The following is a 19,933-nucleotide window of genomic DNA, read 5'->3' on the forward strand; positions in this document are numbered from 1 at the left end:
TGATTCTCAGTATCACCATTATGCATCTATCAGTTATGCTTAGGATATGATATTTGCACAAGTGTTACTTCCTAGGAAAGATAAGTCTGAATACAAATTGTATTCTATCACTTACTAGCAGGCCATAAAGAGACCACATCTATTAAAAACAAAGAAACAAAACAACAATGTGTAAGTACGGAAAACTTACAGGACTCCTATAATTAACCAAATAGGCTGCTAAAGCAACCTTCTGCTTTCAACCTGTGCAAACAGATCCCTACCAGTAATATATATGAAGTATGATCAAACAAGACAGTGAATGTTTAAATTAAAAAAAAAAATAAAAAACTGTTACAGTAAAAGACACATTGCCATTAATCCCCCTCAAAATACTCTCCTTCACTTTGAACACACTTATTCCATTGTTCTTGCCACTTTCTGAAGCAGTTATGGAAGTCCTCTTTCATGAGTGTCTTTAGTTGTGCTGTCGTGGCTGCCTGGATGTCTGGAATCTATTCAAAACGTTCACCTTTCATGGTCATTTTGACTTTGGGGAAGAGCCAGAAGTTGCATGGTGCCAGATACAATGAATAAGGTGGATGAGGACACACCATAATGTTTTTATTTGACAGAAATTGCTGTACCAGAAATGATGTGTGACACAGAGCCTTTCCACTGTGATCACAAAATACAGCAAATGCTGCTGCTGAGTGCCATCCAATAGAAAGGCAGGGATCTTCAATAAGGGAGGAGGCACTTGGAACCTTAGTAACAGTGTGTGACAAGTTTCAACTTGTTCAGTGCAGTCAGTTGGGTGTGAGCTGCGGTTGAGAGAAGATGTGTTCCAAAGTGTGCCATAAATCCTCCTCCATCATGATAACGCTCTGTGTCACACATCACTTCTGGTATATGGCAATCTCTGTCAAATAAAAACATTATGGTGTGTCCTCATCCACATTATTCACCAGATCTGGCAACCGTGCAACTTCTGGCTCTTCCCCAAAGTTAAAATGATTCAGGACATTGAAGCAACTACCACATCGCAACTAAAGACATTCATGAAAGAGGACTTCCAGAACTGTTTCAGAAAGTGGCAAGAATGATGGGATAAGTGTGTTTGAAGCAAGGGGGAGTATTTTGAGGGGCATTAATGGCAACGTGTCTTTTACTATAATAAATTTATTATTTATAAACATTCACTGTACTTTTTTATTACACCTCATAAAATTTCACTGTCTCTATCCACAAGAGTACTTACTAAAAAATAACTTTCTTTTTTCATTTTCTTTAGTGCCATGAATAACTTCATTAAAAGAGAAGCCTCTATGAAACTTGGCCCTAAAAGAAAACTCACGTTGGTTGCCTTTTAAGTTTGTTTTTTAATTATATGAAAATATAAATGGGGAAAAAAATCAATGAAATACTTTCTCATTTCAGAAGTAACTATTTGGAAAATCATTCTTATAAAACTTAAAATAATATGTAATTCCTATCACATTGGTTTTTATTTTTATTTTTCAATTATAGTTGACATTCAGTATTATTTTATATTAGTTTCACATTGAGACCACCAGTCCTTTGGCTTCCTGGCTTTGCTTTTTTTTCTATGCAGCATGCACTCCACAGATCTTACTTGAGGACTATTCTTTGGGACTCTTATGCTAATGTCATACCCAACTTATGAAATTTTAACCTTAGAGCAATTTCATCCAGTTACCTTCCTTCACTCATACTCTTTGATATTTTAGATTTTCTTTAAAACCGAGACTGATGCCCCTGAAAATTTATGGTAAGCAATTTCAGCATCATAGCAATTTTTTTATATTGTTTTATTCTACTACCTTTCCTAGTTTCTAGAACAGCAATTTCTAAAACATCATGGCTCTCTTGAAGTTCCATTCTGACTACACACACCCTCACTCTCAGATGGCCTCGCCTCCTCATTAATTCTTTTGATAGATATTTATTGATTACATATTATGTTCCACTCAGTAGGCATTGGGCCTACAACATCCAACAAGATACATATGGTTCCTGCTCTCATGAAGTGCACAGTCTAGTCAGAAGTCAGGTATTGAACAATTGATTATAATTAGCATTACTCAAGAGTATAAGGTATTATTTTAGCATGTAATGGAGCAACATAATCTCATTTCGAGGGTTTAAAAGTTTCTCAGAAGCTTACCCCACAAGTGTTATCTTTACCTCAATGTAGATAACCAAGAGCTAATGAAAGCCAAGAGCTAATGCAAGCTAGAGGAGGAGGGAGGAAATGTCAACAAATTTGGAGAAAAACAAGTATGTGAAGTCCCTCTCATGAGGAGGAGGTGACCCATTCAAGAGCTTGAAATAATAATGTCAGTGTGGCTGGAACAGAAAGAGTAAGGAAAAAGAGTAGTAGGGAATGAGACTGAAGAATTACATCGTGGCCAAATTTGGCAGGACCTTAACAACGCTAATGTTTCTGATCTTTACCATTATTACTGAGGGATATTACATATAAGATTATCAGGCTCAGATATGCTTTTTAAAAAACTCTGATAAAATGCAAAAACCCACTTAGAAATCTTGAGAGCCATATGAGCATTAGAATTCAACCCCAATGAGGCTACATTTTCCTAAGTTTGATTCTTGTCCTAGTAATTACCTGAAAATGCCCAGCTTTCCGTTTCTTCCTAAGAAAGCACAAATTACATCCTCTAAAATTCTACACTCAAGTTTCCTACCCTGTAAATCCTGAGGACCTTTTTTTGTACTTTTCAAAAAGTGAATAGTGGCAACGTAAATATTGTATAAACTTGTGTCATTCAAAGGTCTATTTCCCTTCCTTTTGAGGGATTAAAATCTAAATCATGAGTTAATTATACTGAGATAATTTATTCATGAGATTACAATAAAAGGTTCTTGTATCCTATTTTTGAAAATTTGCATTCCAACTTACCTTTCTTTCATTATCATATCTAGAATGAATTCCCAAAATATCCCAAATATTAACATGAGGAAATTTATTTTGGAGAACACTCTTCACATTGTCCACAGTGAGTATATTTTGATTCTTCACTTTTTGGTACATCTGTAGAAATAAAGATATTACAATTAATTTTCATCTTACGGCAATTATTTTATTTCCCTGAGCAAGCAGATAGATTTACAAATTAAGTATGTTTTAGAACATTATTTCTAAGCATACCATACACATACAAGTACATACACACATTCCACACATACATTTATAAACATACAATAATATATCATCTAATAAAAATGGTTTTGTGAAATTCTATACCTTTCAAAAAGACCATAATAAATTTTTGTCATATTCTATTTTGATCACTGATGCTTAATAATACTTAACGTTATTTAAAAAGCTTTGTATAAAATATTTCAAATAACTTATTTCAGAAATGCCTTCTTTTCATTTGATTGCTCTTCAGTAAATACCTTGACTAGATTTTCTCTGTATCTCTGTTCTTCCCCCAGTCTCCAATGTTCTAAACATTATGTAACCTGTTACACCTTTATTATTTTTATATTTGGTTAATTTCTCCCTTCATTATAGATCCTCTGCTATGACCCAGACACTGTTCTAGACATGGGGGAAAGGACAGCTTTGCATCAAGAGAGAAGGCATCTTTGAGCAGATGAGTTAGCCAAGACATAAGTATGAACAGTGAGCTAACATTAAGACATTCTAGAGAAAGAACCTTCCAACCAGAAGGAACAACTAGTATGCACAAACACCATTAGGCAGCAATTTAATATATCAATTAAGAATACTCTTTTTAGTTCCAATGCACTTAAATCATTATTGCCAGAGAAAGTCCTCACATTACGTCTGACAGAATCCCCATGTTATTCCTCATAATAAGAAATTAACATTCTTCTTCGCTTTCGTTTTATCACTGTAAACTTTGTAATCTAGTCCTTTAAGAAGCACAGGTCTGTAATTAGGTCACACAGTTTTACGAGCTTTTCAGTATCTGGGTGCTATCACATATGATCAAAAAATATGGTGAATGCTGCTGCCGAGTGCCATCCAATGGAAAGGCAGGGATCTTCAATATGGGAAGCAGCCGTCAAACCTTAGTAACAGTGTGTGACAAGTTTCAACTTGTTCAGTGCAGTCAGTCGGGTGTGAGCTATGTTTGAGAGAAGGTGTGTTTTAGAGTGTGCCGTAAATCATCCTCCATCATGACAACGCTCCGTGTCACATATTACTTCTGGTATATGGCAATTTCTGTCAAACAAAAACATTACGGTGTGTCCTCATCCACCTTATTCACCACATCTGGCACCGTGCAACTTCTGACTCTTCCCCAAAGTCAAAATGACCATAAAAGGTAAACAATTTTGAGTCGATTCAGGACATGGAGGCAGCCAGGACAGCACAACTAAAGACACTCACGAAAGAGGACTTCCAGAACTGCTTCAGACAGTGGCTGGAATGATGATGGGATAAGAGTGTTTGAAGCGAGGAGCAGTATTTTGAGGGGATTAATGGCAGTATGTCTTTTATGTTAATAAATTTTTTCAAACATTCACCTTATTTTTTATCACACTTCCTATATGTTAAACCTTCCTTGCATCCTGGGAATAAATCCTAGTTGATTATGGTGTATGATTCTTTTAATGTACCACTGAATTCAGTTTGCAAATATTTTTTTCTGAGGATTTTTCCATCTATGTTAATCATGGATATTGGCCTCTAATTTTCCTTTCTTGTAGTGTCCTTGTCTGGCTTTGACATCAGGGTAATGCTGGCCTCATAAAATGAGTTTAGAAGTGTTTTCTCCTATTTTTCAGAAAAAGTTTCAGAAGGACTCGTATTAATTTTTATATAAATGTTTGGTAGAATTCACCAGTGAAGCCATCTGGTTCTGAACTTTTCTTTATTATGAGGGTTTTGATAACTGATTCAATCTCCTTACTAGTAATTGAGCTGTTCAAATTTTCTATTTCTTTCTTTCTGATTCAGTCTTGGTAGGTTGTATGTTTCTAAGCATTTATCCATTTCTTATAGATTGCTGAGTATTTAGTGTGTGTATAATTTTCCATCTTTTTATATCCATTCTTCTAGTATGCTTAAGTTTAATTTATTCATTCTTAATATTATTGATATGGCTGGGTTAACTCTGCCATTTTGTTATTTGTTTTCTGTATATCTCATGTCTTTTGTTCACTGCTTCTTCCTTTGCTGCTTCCATTTTGTGCTTAACTGATATTTCCTAGTGCATCATTTCATTTCTTCTTTTGATTAATCCTAACTTAATGTTGTAAATATAGAGGGTCCCAAAACATTGTATACACATTTTAAGAAAGGAAAAACTGTATTAAAATTGTAATACTCAATATATACCGATAACAAAAGATGAATACAAGTCATGTGTATACACTTTTTTGGCTCCCACATATAGAGTTAAAGTTCCAAAATAGATCAATTTCGTCCTCTATTCCTTTGTACAGTTATTATGATATGTATTACATCTACATAAGTCAGAATTTATGCTTTACTCAATCTTTTGTAATTTAAAGAGAAGAGAAAAATATATTTATAAGGCCTTCTATATTTACCTATACATTTACATTTTATTTACTATTACCATTTCATTTCTTCCTGTGGATTTGAGTTACCATCTGGTGTCATTTCCTTTCATCCTAAATGACTTCCTTTAGTAACTCTTCTGAAGTAGCAAAGAATTTACTCAGTCTTTATCCGTAAATACCTTTATTTCACCTTTTTTGCAAGGATCATAGTTCTTGCTGCTCTCATTGAATGACTTAAAACAGACTTATTTCATGTACTTTGGTCCAGTTTTGTAATTACTTACTTTTAGACGGCTAATCTGTTGTCAGTTACTCCATCACGGCCAAGTCTTAAAGTGCTTTTACATTCTCAAACATGCATTAATCAAATATTCATGAAGTATGTAACACACATTTTTAAAAATGTTAAACTTGTAAGGTAGGGAGGAAAATTAAATTACTTGTAAGTTTGTATAGCACTGTGTAGGTGAGCTGAGCTATAAAGTTAGATCATTTTATTATAAATACTGTACTTATTCTACCAAAATTCTCTATCACATTTCAACAATTTTTATATATTTTTATTATGATTTTGGCCTTCTATTATATTTCCCCTCTCTTCTGATATTGCATTTTTCAAATTATTTAATTTAGATAAAATAACTGCTCATTGAAAGTAATGAAACAGTTTTAAAGAAACTTTATACTTCTTGTGTTTTCCTAGAAGACTAGATTTTGTTCAATATATTCTAAGTTAGCAAATTTAAGTCATCTAAAGGACACAATACATTCCTAACAGAATGTTAGCACAGTATTTTACTTTTCTATGGCATACACAAACTTTGAGGTCACCTGCATACATCGTTTGAATAACCACAAACATTGTCACACTTCAGACCCCAGTGAATTCTAATATGCTTTCCCTAGATATTCCTTCCTTATTTGCTTTTCCCTTTCCTTCTTCCTCTATTTGTTTAGCACATTTTATAGGCTACAGGACATATTTAATACTTACTTTTATGCTGCTTTGATTAAATCCTATGGTTTCAAGTGTAGTTCAGTTTTCTAAGAAACTATAGTATCATGCTGAACATCACAGTAGATAAATCAAAAGTCAAGTGATTGAAAAATGTCATCACATGCAAATGAATGTCTGACACAAAATGTTCACAGAATAGAGATTCAATAGAAATAATTAAGATAACTTAGGTAAAGATCATTTTGGAAGGTCTTCAAGTTTCTTGGTTTTGAATATCATATTGATCCTTTTGTAATAAGGTAGTTGGACTATAGTAAAAGGTACGTCAATTTGACTACGCCCCTTGTAAACTCTTAATACCAATCAGTAAAACTAACAGGATGACATATAATATGGACATGTATTCCATAGCACTATTTTGCAGAATAGAATATATCCTAAGTCACTGAAGTGTGGGTAGTTTCTATACCCCAGGATAGGGAACTAATAAGGAATTTAGTGGTTTTGCAGGGAGCTACAGAAATAGGGTAGAAAATTTACAGTGCTTTAGTAATTTCATTCTCAGTTTAAAAAAAACATTCCTAGTTTATAATAATGATTGAAAAGCTAAAGACCAATGAATTTAAAAATGAATAGAAGCTATTTTTTTAAGCTATAACCTGATTTTCTTAGTAACAATATAATTCTTTAATACATTTATATTTTTTCATAATGGGCTATAATAGTGTCAAAACCTCGATTATAAAATAATAAAATAATCATCCTGTCTCTAATTCTTCCTTAATCAGGTTTTTTACAATGTCAGACTCAGTATCAAGCTTACCATTTTCACAACAATTTACTGTCATGAAATGATCTCTTTCTCCTTTGAAATTCTCTAGGACGTGTCTATTTACCTTGTCATTTAGAATATTTAACTATGCATAATCTTTTCTATTCATGATTTTATACAAGATCTAGTTCAACAATTCTTCCTTGATTAATAATTTTCTATTAATATGTTTTCCTCTAAACTTATACACACAATTTAAATTCCTTTATTGGCTAGTACACCTAAGGAAGTTCATATATTTTGGAGAGTCTCAGTTGCATAATTTATAAATCAGGGACAATATGATGTACTTCAGTTGGGCGTTATAAGAATTAAATTCATTATCTGTATTAATCCCCACAATAGTTTTTATAAATTTTGAAATGTTAAAATAATAAATAATTATAGTAATGCAAAGCAACCCAATATACATTCTAAAAAAATTATACCTAGAGTATAAACTCACATTTGCCATGGAAATAAATGCTTGTGAAACATCATGTTCTTTTGAAATATAGTTGAAAGCTCGCCAAAGAGCAACTCCAGCATCATTTGCTCCATCAACTTCATCATCTGTATTAACAATGAACACAAAACCAATTCTGGGGAAAAAAGATGAATAGGTAATGTCACAAATACCCGTTGAACCACAATAAGCACAAGTTTTAAACATTATTAGACTACAACATGTAGATGGAGAGAATACTAGGTGTGATAAAAAATATGTTTAAATTAAAAAAAGATTATTACAGTAAAAGACACATTGCCATTAACACTACTCAAAATACTCCCCTTGTTTCAAACACACTTATCCCATCATTCTTGCCACTTTCTGAAGCAGTTCTGGAAGTCCTCTTTTGTGAGTATCTTAAGTTGCGCTGTTGTGGCTGCCTCGGTCTCCTGAATCATTTTGACTTTGGGGATGAGCCAGAACTTGCACAGTGCCAGATTCAGTGAATAAGGTCGATGAGAAGACACCATAATATTTTTATTTGACAGAAATTTCTGTACCAGAAGCAATGTGTGAAATGGAGCCTTGTCATGATGGAGGATGAAGTAAAGACACTCATAAAAGAGGACTTCCAGAACTGCTTCAAAAAGTGCCAATAATGATGGAATCGATGTATTTGAAGCAAGGGGGAGTATTTTAGCGGAGATTAATGGCAATGTGTCTTTTACTGTGATAATTTTTTTATTTAAACATTCACTGTATTTTGTGATCATACCTCATTGTTAGTAGATGAGGAAAAAGGGAATACTATTATTTGAAAAGGTTTGATTTGTAATGTCTATTCAATTAAATTTTCATACCTGATGGATTCCCAAAATGGAAAGTCTATTGGGATGACATTTTCAAATGACCACGTTTTCACAGGAAAAAAAAAGGTGTGTGTGTGTGTGTGTTGGGGGGGGAAGCATACTCTTAACACAACCACAGAGAAATGGATCCATCTTAAATACCCAAAGTGATCAGATCATTCTTTCAGGAAGGTAACAGGATAAACAAGATTACTAAGCAGCTTTGATTAACAGAGTCTATCATAAAGGTACATGATACTTCACAACCCACAGCTACATTGTATCAGGAACTAGAGATAAACCATGTTCTGAACTTCACATTAATACTCTGTGTAATACAACATGAACATCATTGCCTTTCCTTCAGTTGACACTTTGTTATAAATTGACAATTACCTAACAGGAACTTTATTATAATATAAATGTTCAGCAAGTTCTATAAAATCCACGGTATATTCTTGAGCAGGATCAATAAACAGAACCTAAAAGAAAGTAGACAGTCTATAATCACTATTTAGTTTTAACACTTAAGAATTTTCATGAAATTCAAGTTTAGTCTGATTTCTGTACTACAAGTATGAAATTCAACGTACAATTTTTTAAAAAGAAATTTCTAGTAATTCTAAAGAATTCTGAGAAATGGATATAATAATTTCAGTTTATGAAAGATTTCTAAAAGCTGTACATCCAAATATAATACATGGAATTTAATATCAGATTACTCATCGTCTTTTTGAAGCACAGCATAAAGTAAATATTTTTTACACAACATGAAATATCTTATTCTAAATGTTCATTGGATATTCTGTGATAATTTTTTTTTTTTACAAAAGGGAAATGGTAACTGAATTTTAACCAACAAAAATAAACATTAACATAACTGCTCACTCCAGGTTGATGTAGGAAATAAGATATTCACTTCCTGAAAAAAATAAAGCCATTGGTATTTTCTCCACATTTTAAAGTTTTATAGGGTTGTTTATATTGTAATAATGAATTTATATGCTAAGATGATAAAATGGGATTTATGTATTTTCCCCTGAAATATCAAACTTTAATCATTAGCTCTTTACAAAGTAGAAGAAAAGTTTCTATTATAAATTCCTTTCAGAAAATGTAAAAGAAACTCATCAACTTAATATTATTACTATTAAAGTACATGAAAGCTACATAGTAAGAGGCAGGTGATGTGACATTGCTAGCTATCGATACCTAGTCAGCCATGCCACTCAAGCTTGTTGAATCTCCTTCCATATTATTCAGATGCCCATTTACCAAGGGTAGGGTAATCCAAAAAGAATGCTGATATCTTTATAAAAGATGTATACAAAATGTCAAAATATAAAACTCACCAAATTATGAAAATTACGCCTTATGGAAGGTACACTTCCAGGTAATACGGGCTTTAGAAGTTCCTGGCAAGTTGTAGGCCACGTAACATACAAATCATCATTTTCTAAGTCATTAATCCACTAGAAAAGAATCCAGAAATCTGTTAAAGCTATATTAACATAATACTTAAGTAATTTTTAAAAACAAATTTTACTCTATCAAACAAGTGAAAATATCACAGGATTTTCTATATTTCTGATTAAATATAGGAAGCCAGTTGAATAGTCTTTAAATGAAGGAACGCATTACATGCAACAATTTTACGTTACCATGGCCTTTTACATTACGCTTTCCCCCCAAACACTGACTCCATTTACTTGTATGTTTTCCATATTAAAAACTAAAATTGTATAACAATTTTAAACCATTTAAATGAGGTAAGTATATATCTTAATTATCAGCAGTATAGGAAGCAATGAGGTTCTTTACCCACCCTCTCAAATTTAAAGGCTTGGACATAAGAAAAATAAAACACTTATAAAAGTTACAGAACATACACTAACTAAAGTACAGAGAAAAAAATAATGCAAAATCAAAACAAAATATAAGAGATGAGCAACACAGGCAAAAGATCTAACATACATGTAGCTGAAAGTTTGAGAGGAGAGAAAGAATGGGACAAAGCAATACCTGAAGAAACTGGGAGGCTTTTGCAGTAATCTAGCCATGAGGTTTTGGAGGGCTTAACTAAGTCAGAGGCAGTGGTTTTAGAGAGAAGACAGAATTAAGAGACACACACAAAGAGGGATGAGTAAGAGGGAGGAATCTAGGGTAATTCATGGATTTCAGAAGGAAACCGTATCAACACTGAGATATTAGGCTCTAAGATAGGTAGGCTTTTCGAGGGAAGGGGACAGGAAATTGGAGGGGAAGTTAACTCAGTTTTAGACATACTTAAGATGTCTGTAAGACATCTGAGGAGGAATAGCAGTGGACAGGTGCCACAATTTCTATGTGGTTAACAAATATGATGGGGATCTGGAATTAGTTTATTTTCACTATAATGTGTCCTGGTAGTACTGAGACAGAAGGGACCTTTGGTCCCCTGGGAAAGTCAGTCGTTGTGTATCTTGTTATGTTTCTGAGGTAATTCTTGCCCAAGATGTAAAGGTAATGGAAACAGTTCTAAAGATGTCACAATATGCTAGAAATCCCCTGTGAATTGGAAATCTCTGTACACTCAGCAGTGTCTAGACTAGTTAACTGTTCTTTTATGGGAATCCCCTTCCAGAGGAGGAGAAGCACCATGCAGGAGTTGTGAATATCTGACCCTGTGGTAGTCACGTTGTATTTTTTATTTTAAGTGAGAAACTGGCCTCATGCTTTATGTATCAGTCCCACTGCAGCTGAATAAGGACCGGAGGGAGAGTCACTTTTAATGTAGATCAAAACAGCTGGAGGTGTTTATTTAAAATATACATTCCTTGGCCCTTCAACACTGCTGGATCAGAATCTTAGAATACGCACTGGAAATCTCCACTTAAAACAAGTGTCCTAGGTGACCTTATAGTTAACTAAAGTTAGAAAACTATAGCAATGGCCAAATTTATAGTAGGGGTGTTGGGTAAACTAATTGAGATGATATCCTGATCCATTTTGGAGAACTACTGAAATAACACTGGAAATCACTTTGAACATGCCCAGAGAGATTGAAATGCCCATTTCTTTAGTCTCAAGCAAACACACAGAAGCAGCAACAATAACTGGAAGAGTGGTCTCACCAAGCTGCATGTAGAACTGGCACTGATATTCTAATGATCTCCCTCTATTGGTTCTGTTGGTCATAATTCTTGCCTTTGTATATATTGGGCTACTGAGATATTGAATAAAAGATATTGTCATTTATAGATTAGAACCTATGAGACAATCTTCTCAATGTTCAAGGAACTATACAGGTCAACGATGAACACAAGATGGGTTATGGTGTTATAGGATGACTCTTCGAGCGAAGCTAATAACTTAAAATATTTAAAATTCACATCTTTTGGGGTTTCTTTAGGGAGTGCCACAGCTAAAATGGCTAAGAAATTCCAAAACTCCACTTACATAAAAGCAAAAACTAGAAAATCTGTGGGAATCAACATTTTAAGAACTATGAAAGCTTACAGGAACCCTGAGAGTGCTTACTTGAGAAAAATGGCTGAATCTCAGTAAGAAGAGAGATTTGTGATGTTTTAACTTACCCTAGTCTATCTCTTCCTCCTAAGCTTTGAAAATGACAATTCACATTCCAGTACTGATATTGGAGGGAGTAGAACACACCTCATTCTGAAAGAATTTTTTGTTTGAATTGTCTGATAACCTGCTGAAAAGGTTTGTCATTATCCTGCATAACTCATAACTTGCCTACTGTAAAACTGCTACTCCAATTTGTGGAATTTACATGTAAATATTTTAGTTACTCCTGCCTGAGGTAACAGAAAACAGCTGCAACAAACAATAGAGTAACCAAAAACCTAATGAGGAAAGGCTATGGAATGAGATATTTTGGGGAATAGGGCTTTCAGAATTTCTGACATATTCCTGGAAATATAAAAAGCCATGGACATGCCCAGGGATATGCACATGCTCAGGGAAGACCTGAGAAAGTCCTAAGATCACACCTCTGGTTGACTTTGAATCTCTGTGCAAGAATCTCTGGCTAAGGCAGAGACGCAAACCGCCTGGCTGAGTGGTCAACCTGTGCTACTCCTCTCCCTCCAGGTGCTCACAGAGCCCCTCGCGAAAGACTGGGAAACATTTTGGTTCCAGGCATTTAAGTGAATCATTGTGCCATATTTTATAGATGAGTAGGAGAACATAACAGAGACTTCTGTGGCCATACATGAAAAAGAGCACAGAAGTTTTCAAAATGAGTTCAGGGAAGTCACCAAGTATAACAAAAACAACCGCAAGCAGCAACAACAAACCCTGGAGAGGGGTGAGAATCTGACTTCCAGAAGTGACACATTATAATTTTCAACATGTCCAGTTTTCAATAAAAAATTAAGAGGCAAAGAGAAAAACAATCCTAAAATAAACATAAGAAAAGAATTCCATTTACAATAGCATCAAGAAGCGCAAAATACCTGAAAATAAATTTATCAAGTATAAGACTCGTACACTGAAAGCTACAAAACATAGTTGAAAAAAATGAAAGAGACATAAATAAAGGAAAGGGTATCCCATGTTCATGAGTCAGAAGACTTAATATTTTTAAATAGCAATACTCCTTAAATTGATCTACAGACTCAACAAAACCACACTAAAAACTCCAATTGCCTTGTTCGCAGAAATGGACAAGCTGATCTTATAATCCATAATGAAAGGCAAGGATCCCAGGATTGCCAAGACAATCTTGCAAAAAAAGAACAAAGTTGGAGGACTCACATTCCCAATTTTGAAACTTACTACAAAGCTGCAGTAATCAAACAGCGGGTGCTGGCATAAAGATAAGACATAGCTTAACAGAATCAAACTGACAGTCCAGAAACCCGCGTGTCTGCGGTTAATGTATTTACAATATCATTATGGGACTCAGACAGGGAAACGTGCCTTTATGACTCTGGGGCTCACTGTAAGTTACATCCTGAACTTGGACAAAGAACTCATATCCTCTGCCTGTGTCTACTGGTGCTTTTCTTTTTCCTTTTATTTATATCACTGTCATCTTGGCGACAAAGTCAAAAATTAGAATTGTTCTGATATAATGACAAATGACTAGGATGACTTGGGAATATTAAAGAAGAAATCAAAGAAAATGATCATAAGCACCCCAGGAATATGGCTACATCACTAACATAACAACAGAAAACAGTTGCAGCCTGGGGCAGGGGTAGTTTTGTTGGAATATTCCCAAAGCCCCCTTCCCTGTGGGTAATCTGGCACAGTGAACTGAAAAGGAATTATAATTCAACAGAGCCCAACATTCAATCCTCTGGTTGTTTTTGTTGACTCTTAACAAAATGCTAGTGATACCTGAAGAATTGTAGCAAGAGTGGAAACAAACAACTAAACTACTCATAGATAAAATTTAAATTGTGACTCCTGATGTTTTGGACAGAGAAACCTGGAATGGTAAACCAGGAATGGAAGAATACCCAATGATCTTCTAGAGTTCTTACTCAACTATCCATCAGCAACTTTTAAGAAATAAACTGGCAATGTTTGTTCTGGGGGAAGTACAAAGAGGCACAAAGTGATGTAACTCAGTGACTCAACTTTCTCTGTGAAGACAAAAAGTAGTGGGGAGATAGATCTAGGAGGGAACAAGAATGAAAAGTAAAGTACTGCTTTCATTCATGGCATGAAATATTCAACAAGTTTTCTAAGTGCTTCTTCCTATGTGACAGGACCTGATGTTTATTCAGGATTTTTAACAAAGTCCTGGTTTTTGTGGGGCTTACATTCCACTGAAAGAAGATGATAAACAAACAATAAATACGTATCATATTGGATGGTAGCAAATGTTATGAAGCAAAAATGAAGCTTACGTGTGAGTTAATTTTGCTGCTCTAACAGACCAAGCGGAAAAGAGTGCTGAGACCTCAGATCTCTGCATTTTCTGCCAGTTAATTTTTTAAAGGTAAAGTCTCAGAAATAATTTTCTCCTCAAAGCAGGCACTTTCCAAGTGGAAAAATAAAAGCATTTAGTTGAGACATGAAACTTCCCTTAATAGTATGCACAAAAAGATATTTTAAAAATTAGTCTATTATCCTTGAAAACATTACGTACAGTGAAATAAACCAGGCATAAATGGATAAATACTGTATGATTCCACTTATCTGAAGTACTTAGAATAGGCAAATTCAGAGACAGAAAGTAGAACAGAGGTTCCTATGCGAGAAGGGAATGGGGAGTTACTATTTAATGAGCAGTTTCTGTTTGGAATGATGAAAAAGTTCTGGAGATGGATAATGGTGATGGTTGTACAAAACTGTGAACGTCCCCCATGCCATTAAATTTCACACTTAAAATGGTTAAAAGAGCCTATCTTATGTTTTGTATATTTTACCTCAAAATAAAATTACTTTGTGACACTTTCAGAGAGAACAGAGAACTTCCCTGGAAAAGAATGTCTCCAGAGGTGTTCAAGAATTGGGCAAGGGAGTAGGAGACTTTCTAGCAGTATAGAAAACTTTAGCCAGGGCAATGTGACTCTGCAGAGGGAGGGGCAATGAGACGGCACCAGGGCCTCCCCACAAGAACTGTCCTTTATTGGCAACCTGAAGGGACCAGGATGTTATTTTATAAATGGAGCTGCAAAGTTTCTTTATTGATCTATTTCTTATGTCCAGAAGAGCCTTGAAAATTACTTCCCTCATTTTCTCAGTGAGACTCATACACCCTGCTTTCTTTTTTACAAACACCAAAAAACATAAATGCTTAAAATAAAAGGCACAAAGCCTGAATTTTACTGACATGGTCATTCCTTTTCCTGATAAAACATTTTTAGGAAAGACATCTATTATTGAGCTTACAGATATCCAAGTAAAAGTAACATCTACTCAATTGAGAGAATATTGTCCAAAAAGCAGTAAAAACAGTTACAGTAAACATTTATAACAAGTCACACAGTGTTCTAGAAAACACTAATGGTAACCAATGAGTTTGAGGGCTTTGATGTTCAGGGTGCTGCTACGGATCCATGATTCTTAGATGGTGGACTTAATTTGTAAGGGGAAAGGCTGTCCAGTTAGGACAAAAGTAACTGTAATAACAGCTATTTCAGAGTGAATTCCTTAGACTTTTATATCAATTAGCAAGATGTTGAGAGGTTATGTTTTTTTCTCTTAAAATCTTTTATTTTTTTCCCTGATCATGTAATACATACCCTCTGTTAAAAGCTTGGAATTTACAGAAAAGTGTGAAAAACAAAACTACTCATTTTACCACATCACTCATTAATAACTCATTAATTTGCATCTGATCCTGTGTCCACCTTTTCACATGATGATATCATGACTACTTTTTAACATGAGAACACTGCCATGGTACTTGCTTATTAAAACATATTTATTAACACAATTCTAATGTCTAGATAATACTCAACAATGTAGACACACAATCTACATTTCTCTGTTATATACGTAACACATTTCTACTTTCTTTTCATATATATATGTAACGTATTTCTACTTTGTTTTAGAAATACGCAGTGATGATTCATACCTTTGGGTATAAAGATTTTTCCCCATTTCCTACTATTTCTTTACGATAGTTTCCAATGAAATTATTAGATCAAAGTATATGAACGTTATAAGGACACCACAGCCATGATTTTTTTAAAAGGCTATGCCAATTAACAGTCCCTTTTCATGTGTCCTTTTATCCTTCTTTATGTCTCCTCAGTTAACTTGCAGCTTTTATTATTAGTTATTAAGATTATTCTTTTATATAGTCATTATTAAGATATTATCAAGGATTAAAATTTTTTATGTTATTATGAATAAATCATTTTGTCATCCAAATTGTTTTTGGAAAAAAGCTTTTGATCTGCTTACCATCACTTCAAACGCATTTTACTAAAGTCTCAGTAATTGTAATCGCTTTCCTTGGGGAGTTTTAGTTACATACTTTTATGTCATACAATAATTGTCTCATTTCTAATAGTTATATTTTTTATAATGTTAAATCACAAGGGTGATGTGAACATTTTTATATTATGTTGTAATTAGAATGCTTCCAGACGCACTGTTAAAAGTTATGTGTTATGTTGGAGATAAATATTTACTTATTCATTCAAGGAATATTTATATTTATTGAGTATGTACTAAAACCAGGGATACATTGGTGAGAGAAAAAAACGGATAAAATTCCCACCTTCAAGAAGTTTACATAGTCTAGAATAAACAAAGACATCAAAGAATCATAGGATAAATGAAAAATTGTAATTGTGCTAAGTATACAAAGAGATTGACAGACTGCAGTTCTATAACATATAATATGTATATATATATATGAGAGGGAGGGATGGGTAAGAGAGAGAGAGAATTCAAAAGACAGAGAAGGACAGAGAAAGGCTCAGAGAGAGAGTTAATTCAGCAGGCCTGGGTTGTTCACATCTGGCACGTTCCCAAGAAGAGCCTGTTTTTGTGATAAAGGTTCTCTAGGTTGACTCCTGGTAACTGAGCTCTTGGAATATTATGACTGACAGTTTCTGCATTCTTAGGGCCTTGCTGACTGCTGCAGCAGATAGTATACAGTTTACACAAACAATATGACTTATGATGAACACCTGCTTTTCCTTTGAGGGTCTGGAGCTTGAGAGACAGATCAGTCTCATAGCCATTATATGCCTATATAATATCCCCCTTTTCAAAGCCCTGAACTCCCAGGCCCAAGCAAGTAGGCAGCACTTTGCATGTGTTGTTACACACTGAATTAACCATGGCCTGTACAACTTCACTAGCAGCGGTTCTCGCACCTGCTTTCTCTGGACTCCACCTCATGCCCTTTCTCCCTCTGCTGACATTACTTTGTATTCTTTGGCTCTAATAAATCATAACCACGACTATAACAATTTCTAGGCCTTTGGAATGCTTTTAGTAAATCACCAAACTTCATGGTGCTCTTCGGGGCTCCTTGACACAATGTGTATGTGGAAAAAATCGTCTAACAAGGAAAGCTTCTCTCAGGAAGTATTGTTTGAAGCTGAAGTCTGAAAAAAAAAAAAAAGAATTCACTGGACAGAGAGAGAAAATTTGCTTTCCAAGCATGAGATAAGGGATAGTGGTGAAAAGACTATTTCATAGTCTAATCACTGTTTTCATGCTTTAAGCCAGGGAGAGCGATGTGATCAGATATGAACAGCTTCACTCAGGCTACATAATACACAGGCCAGAATGTGCAGAAGGCACTGAAAACGGTCTGTGCAAGGCTTTCGTTAGATGAAGGTGGCGATCTTATATCTCTCAGTTTGAACTATGTGGCGTTTTGCTGTTGTTCATGTGGTTATTTTATTCTTCTTGTTTTGCTTTTATCTTTAAAGCTGGAAAGGATGATGAAAGAATGAGTAGGCGATCTTGTGAGAAAATGCCAAGGTTACGAGAAAGGGAAAAGAAGGTATAAAAGTGAGAGGGGAGGAATCTGTACTTTTTCTTCTCACTGAGCTCTGCGACAGCTTCTTTCAAAATGCTTACATTTATTCTAAAGACTGACAATATTTGGTTTTATGTTAAGTCTTAAATCTACCAAAGGTTTTAAAACAAGGAATTACATGAGCACTTACCATTATTGAAGAATGCCTAATATCTAAAACGTAAGCATCGTCCCAAGCACGTGAATTTAACTTTAAAAATTTGCTCATATCTTCTTTGTTGATCCCAAGATTGCGAAGGCCATTCATCATTTTTCCTTCTAGTTTCAGCATATCCAAAACACTTTACATTTAAAGAAAAGAAAATGTTTAGTTTTGATTTGCCAACATTTTAAAAAAGACTTTAAGGTTTATAGCTTTCTCAAAGCATTAGAAACAAGTTCCACGGGTATTTTCACTAATAGCAGAAAAAAATATAATTAAATTGAACTCATTAACAAATAAGACAGAATTCTTCTAATTAGCTTTCTAGGTTAAAGTTATGTTGAGGGTTCTTTGTTTTTAGTGGCTAACAAAATCTATTTAAAAAATAAGATGACAAGCAACAAGATATATTAATTATTATATTCCTATCAAAGAAGCGAGAATTGGCTCACCCTTGAGCAAGCTAAAAATGAAGCGAAAAATATAGGTCACTCTTTTGATAAATCTGCTACAAAACAAGATCAAACATGACCTAAAATATAAAAATTTAGTACAAAAAGCCCCATTAAAGCATGAAAGTTCACATTTGTTTAGAATACATATAAAATTTCTAATTACATATATAATTGGATGGCTCTTAAACATGATAGAAAGTATTATTGCTACAAAAAACATCAATAAAAAACCCTACCGACAAAAAGTTTGGGCAATTTGATTCTTTACTCATTATTTATCAAGCTTGTACTGTGTGCCCGGGAGGTGCCAAGTACTTTTCAAACGGAGCTCCTCTGCATCTCACAACTGCCTCAGGCAGTTTCAAATGACGCCACTGAGACTCAGACAGGTGGTCCCCTCCCAGGTCTGAGCTAGTGGAGTGGTAGAGCTGGGGTATGAACACTACAGAAATGCAGTGTTTCCCTGCATCTGTAAAGATAAGGCTTTACAGACTGTGGTAAAGTGTGTTCCTGTTTAAAAAGATAAAAATTTACCAGGTGAGAAAAAAAAGAACTTCATTACTTTTAAAACGAAGTGTTAAAATTCAGACCTGTAATATTAACTTAAGTCTTACATTAAAAAATCCAGTCATGGAAATGACTTCCCCTTTTAGAAATGAATAGAATCAGAATATTAAAATACAGTTTTCAGAGAAAAGCTAGAGAAATTCACATTTAAAAAGTAGAGATCTAACATCTAAACCCTTAAGAAAGCTGTTTTATAAGGGTTGAAGCTGACCTGTATAACTTCAGCTCTACATGTCTGTATCCTAGATAGCTCTGCCCACTGCTTTACAAAATGTGTTACCAAAAAGTAAAATCTATTAGGAATTGAGTTGTGATAAAGAGAGTACTAGCTATTGTATATCACAAATCATCACTCTAATAAGATTTATTATTATAAATAATAAATTTATATATAATAAATTATTATAAATAATAAAAAATAAAAACAGTGGGCTGTAACACTGTTTCATGTGTGGATTCTTGAAGTTCTTAATCCCTTTAAGTCTAAATTTTCTCACTTATAAAATAAAAATTTTGGACTGCAGTGTCAATGTTCTCTCCGTTTTAAAAATTTTATAATTCTTACTGATCAAATACTTATCATGTAGTAGAATTTAAATATTCCTCAGAGTTTCTGTAACTATCATTTTGTTATCTCTATCAAAATGTTATCATTTTGTTATGTTTTATAACCTAGGTTCTAAGGAAACCATTAACATAAAAA

General features: G+C 34.1%; 1 protein-coding gene across 1 annotated transcript in view; it reads right to left on the reverse strand.

Moving 5' to 3' along the window:
- Positions 1–19,933, reverse strand: part of UGGT2 (UDP-glucose glycoprotein glucosyltransferase 2) — a 146,319-nt gene that overhangs the window by 74,972 nt on the left and 51,414 nt on the right. Inside the window, exons 12-16 of the mRNA XM_019737191.2 lie at positions 18,197–18,347; positions 9,947–10,066; positions 8,991–9,076; positions 7,762–7,897; positions 2,924–3,055 (exon numbers count right to left, since the gene is read on the reverse strand). Coding sequence (XP_019592750.2) covers positions 2,924–3,055; positions 7,762–7,897; positions 8,991–9,076; positions 9,947–10,066; positions 18,197–18,347 — 625 coding nt within the window. The remainder of the gene's footprint in view (positions 1–2,923; positions 3,056–7,761; positions 7,898–8,990; positions 9,077–9,946; positions 10,067–18,196; positions 18,348–19,933) is intronic.

The sequence above is a fragment of the Rhinolophus sinicus genome, linkage group LG04, assembly GCF_036562045.2.
Source record: "Rhinolophus sinicus isolate RSC01 linkage group LG04, ASM3656204v1, whole genome shotgun sequence".
NCBI classification, from domain to species: Eukaryota; Metazoa; Chordata; class Mammalia; order Chiroptera; family Rhinolophidae; genus Rhinolophus; species Rhinolophus sinicus.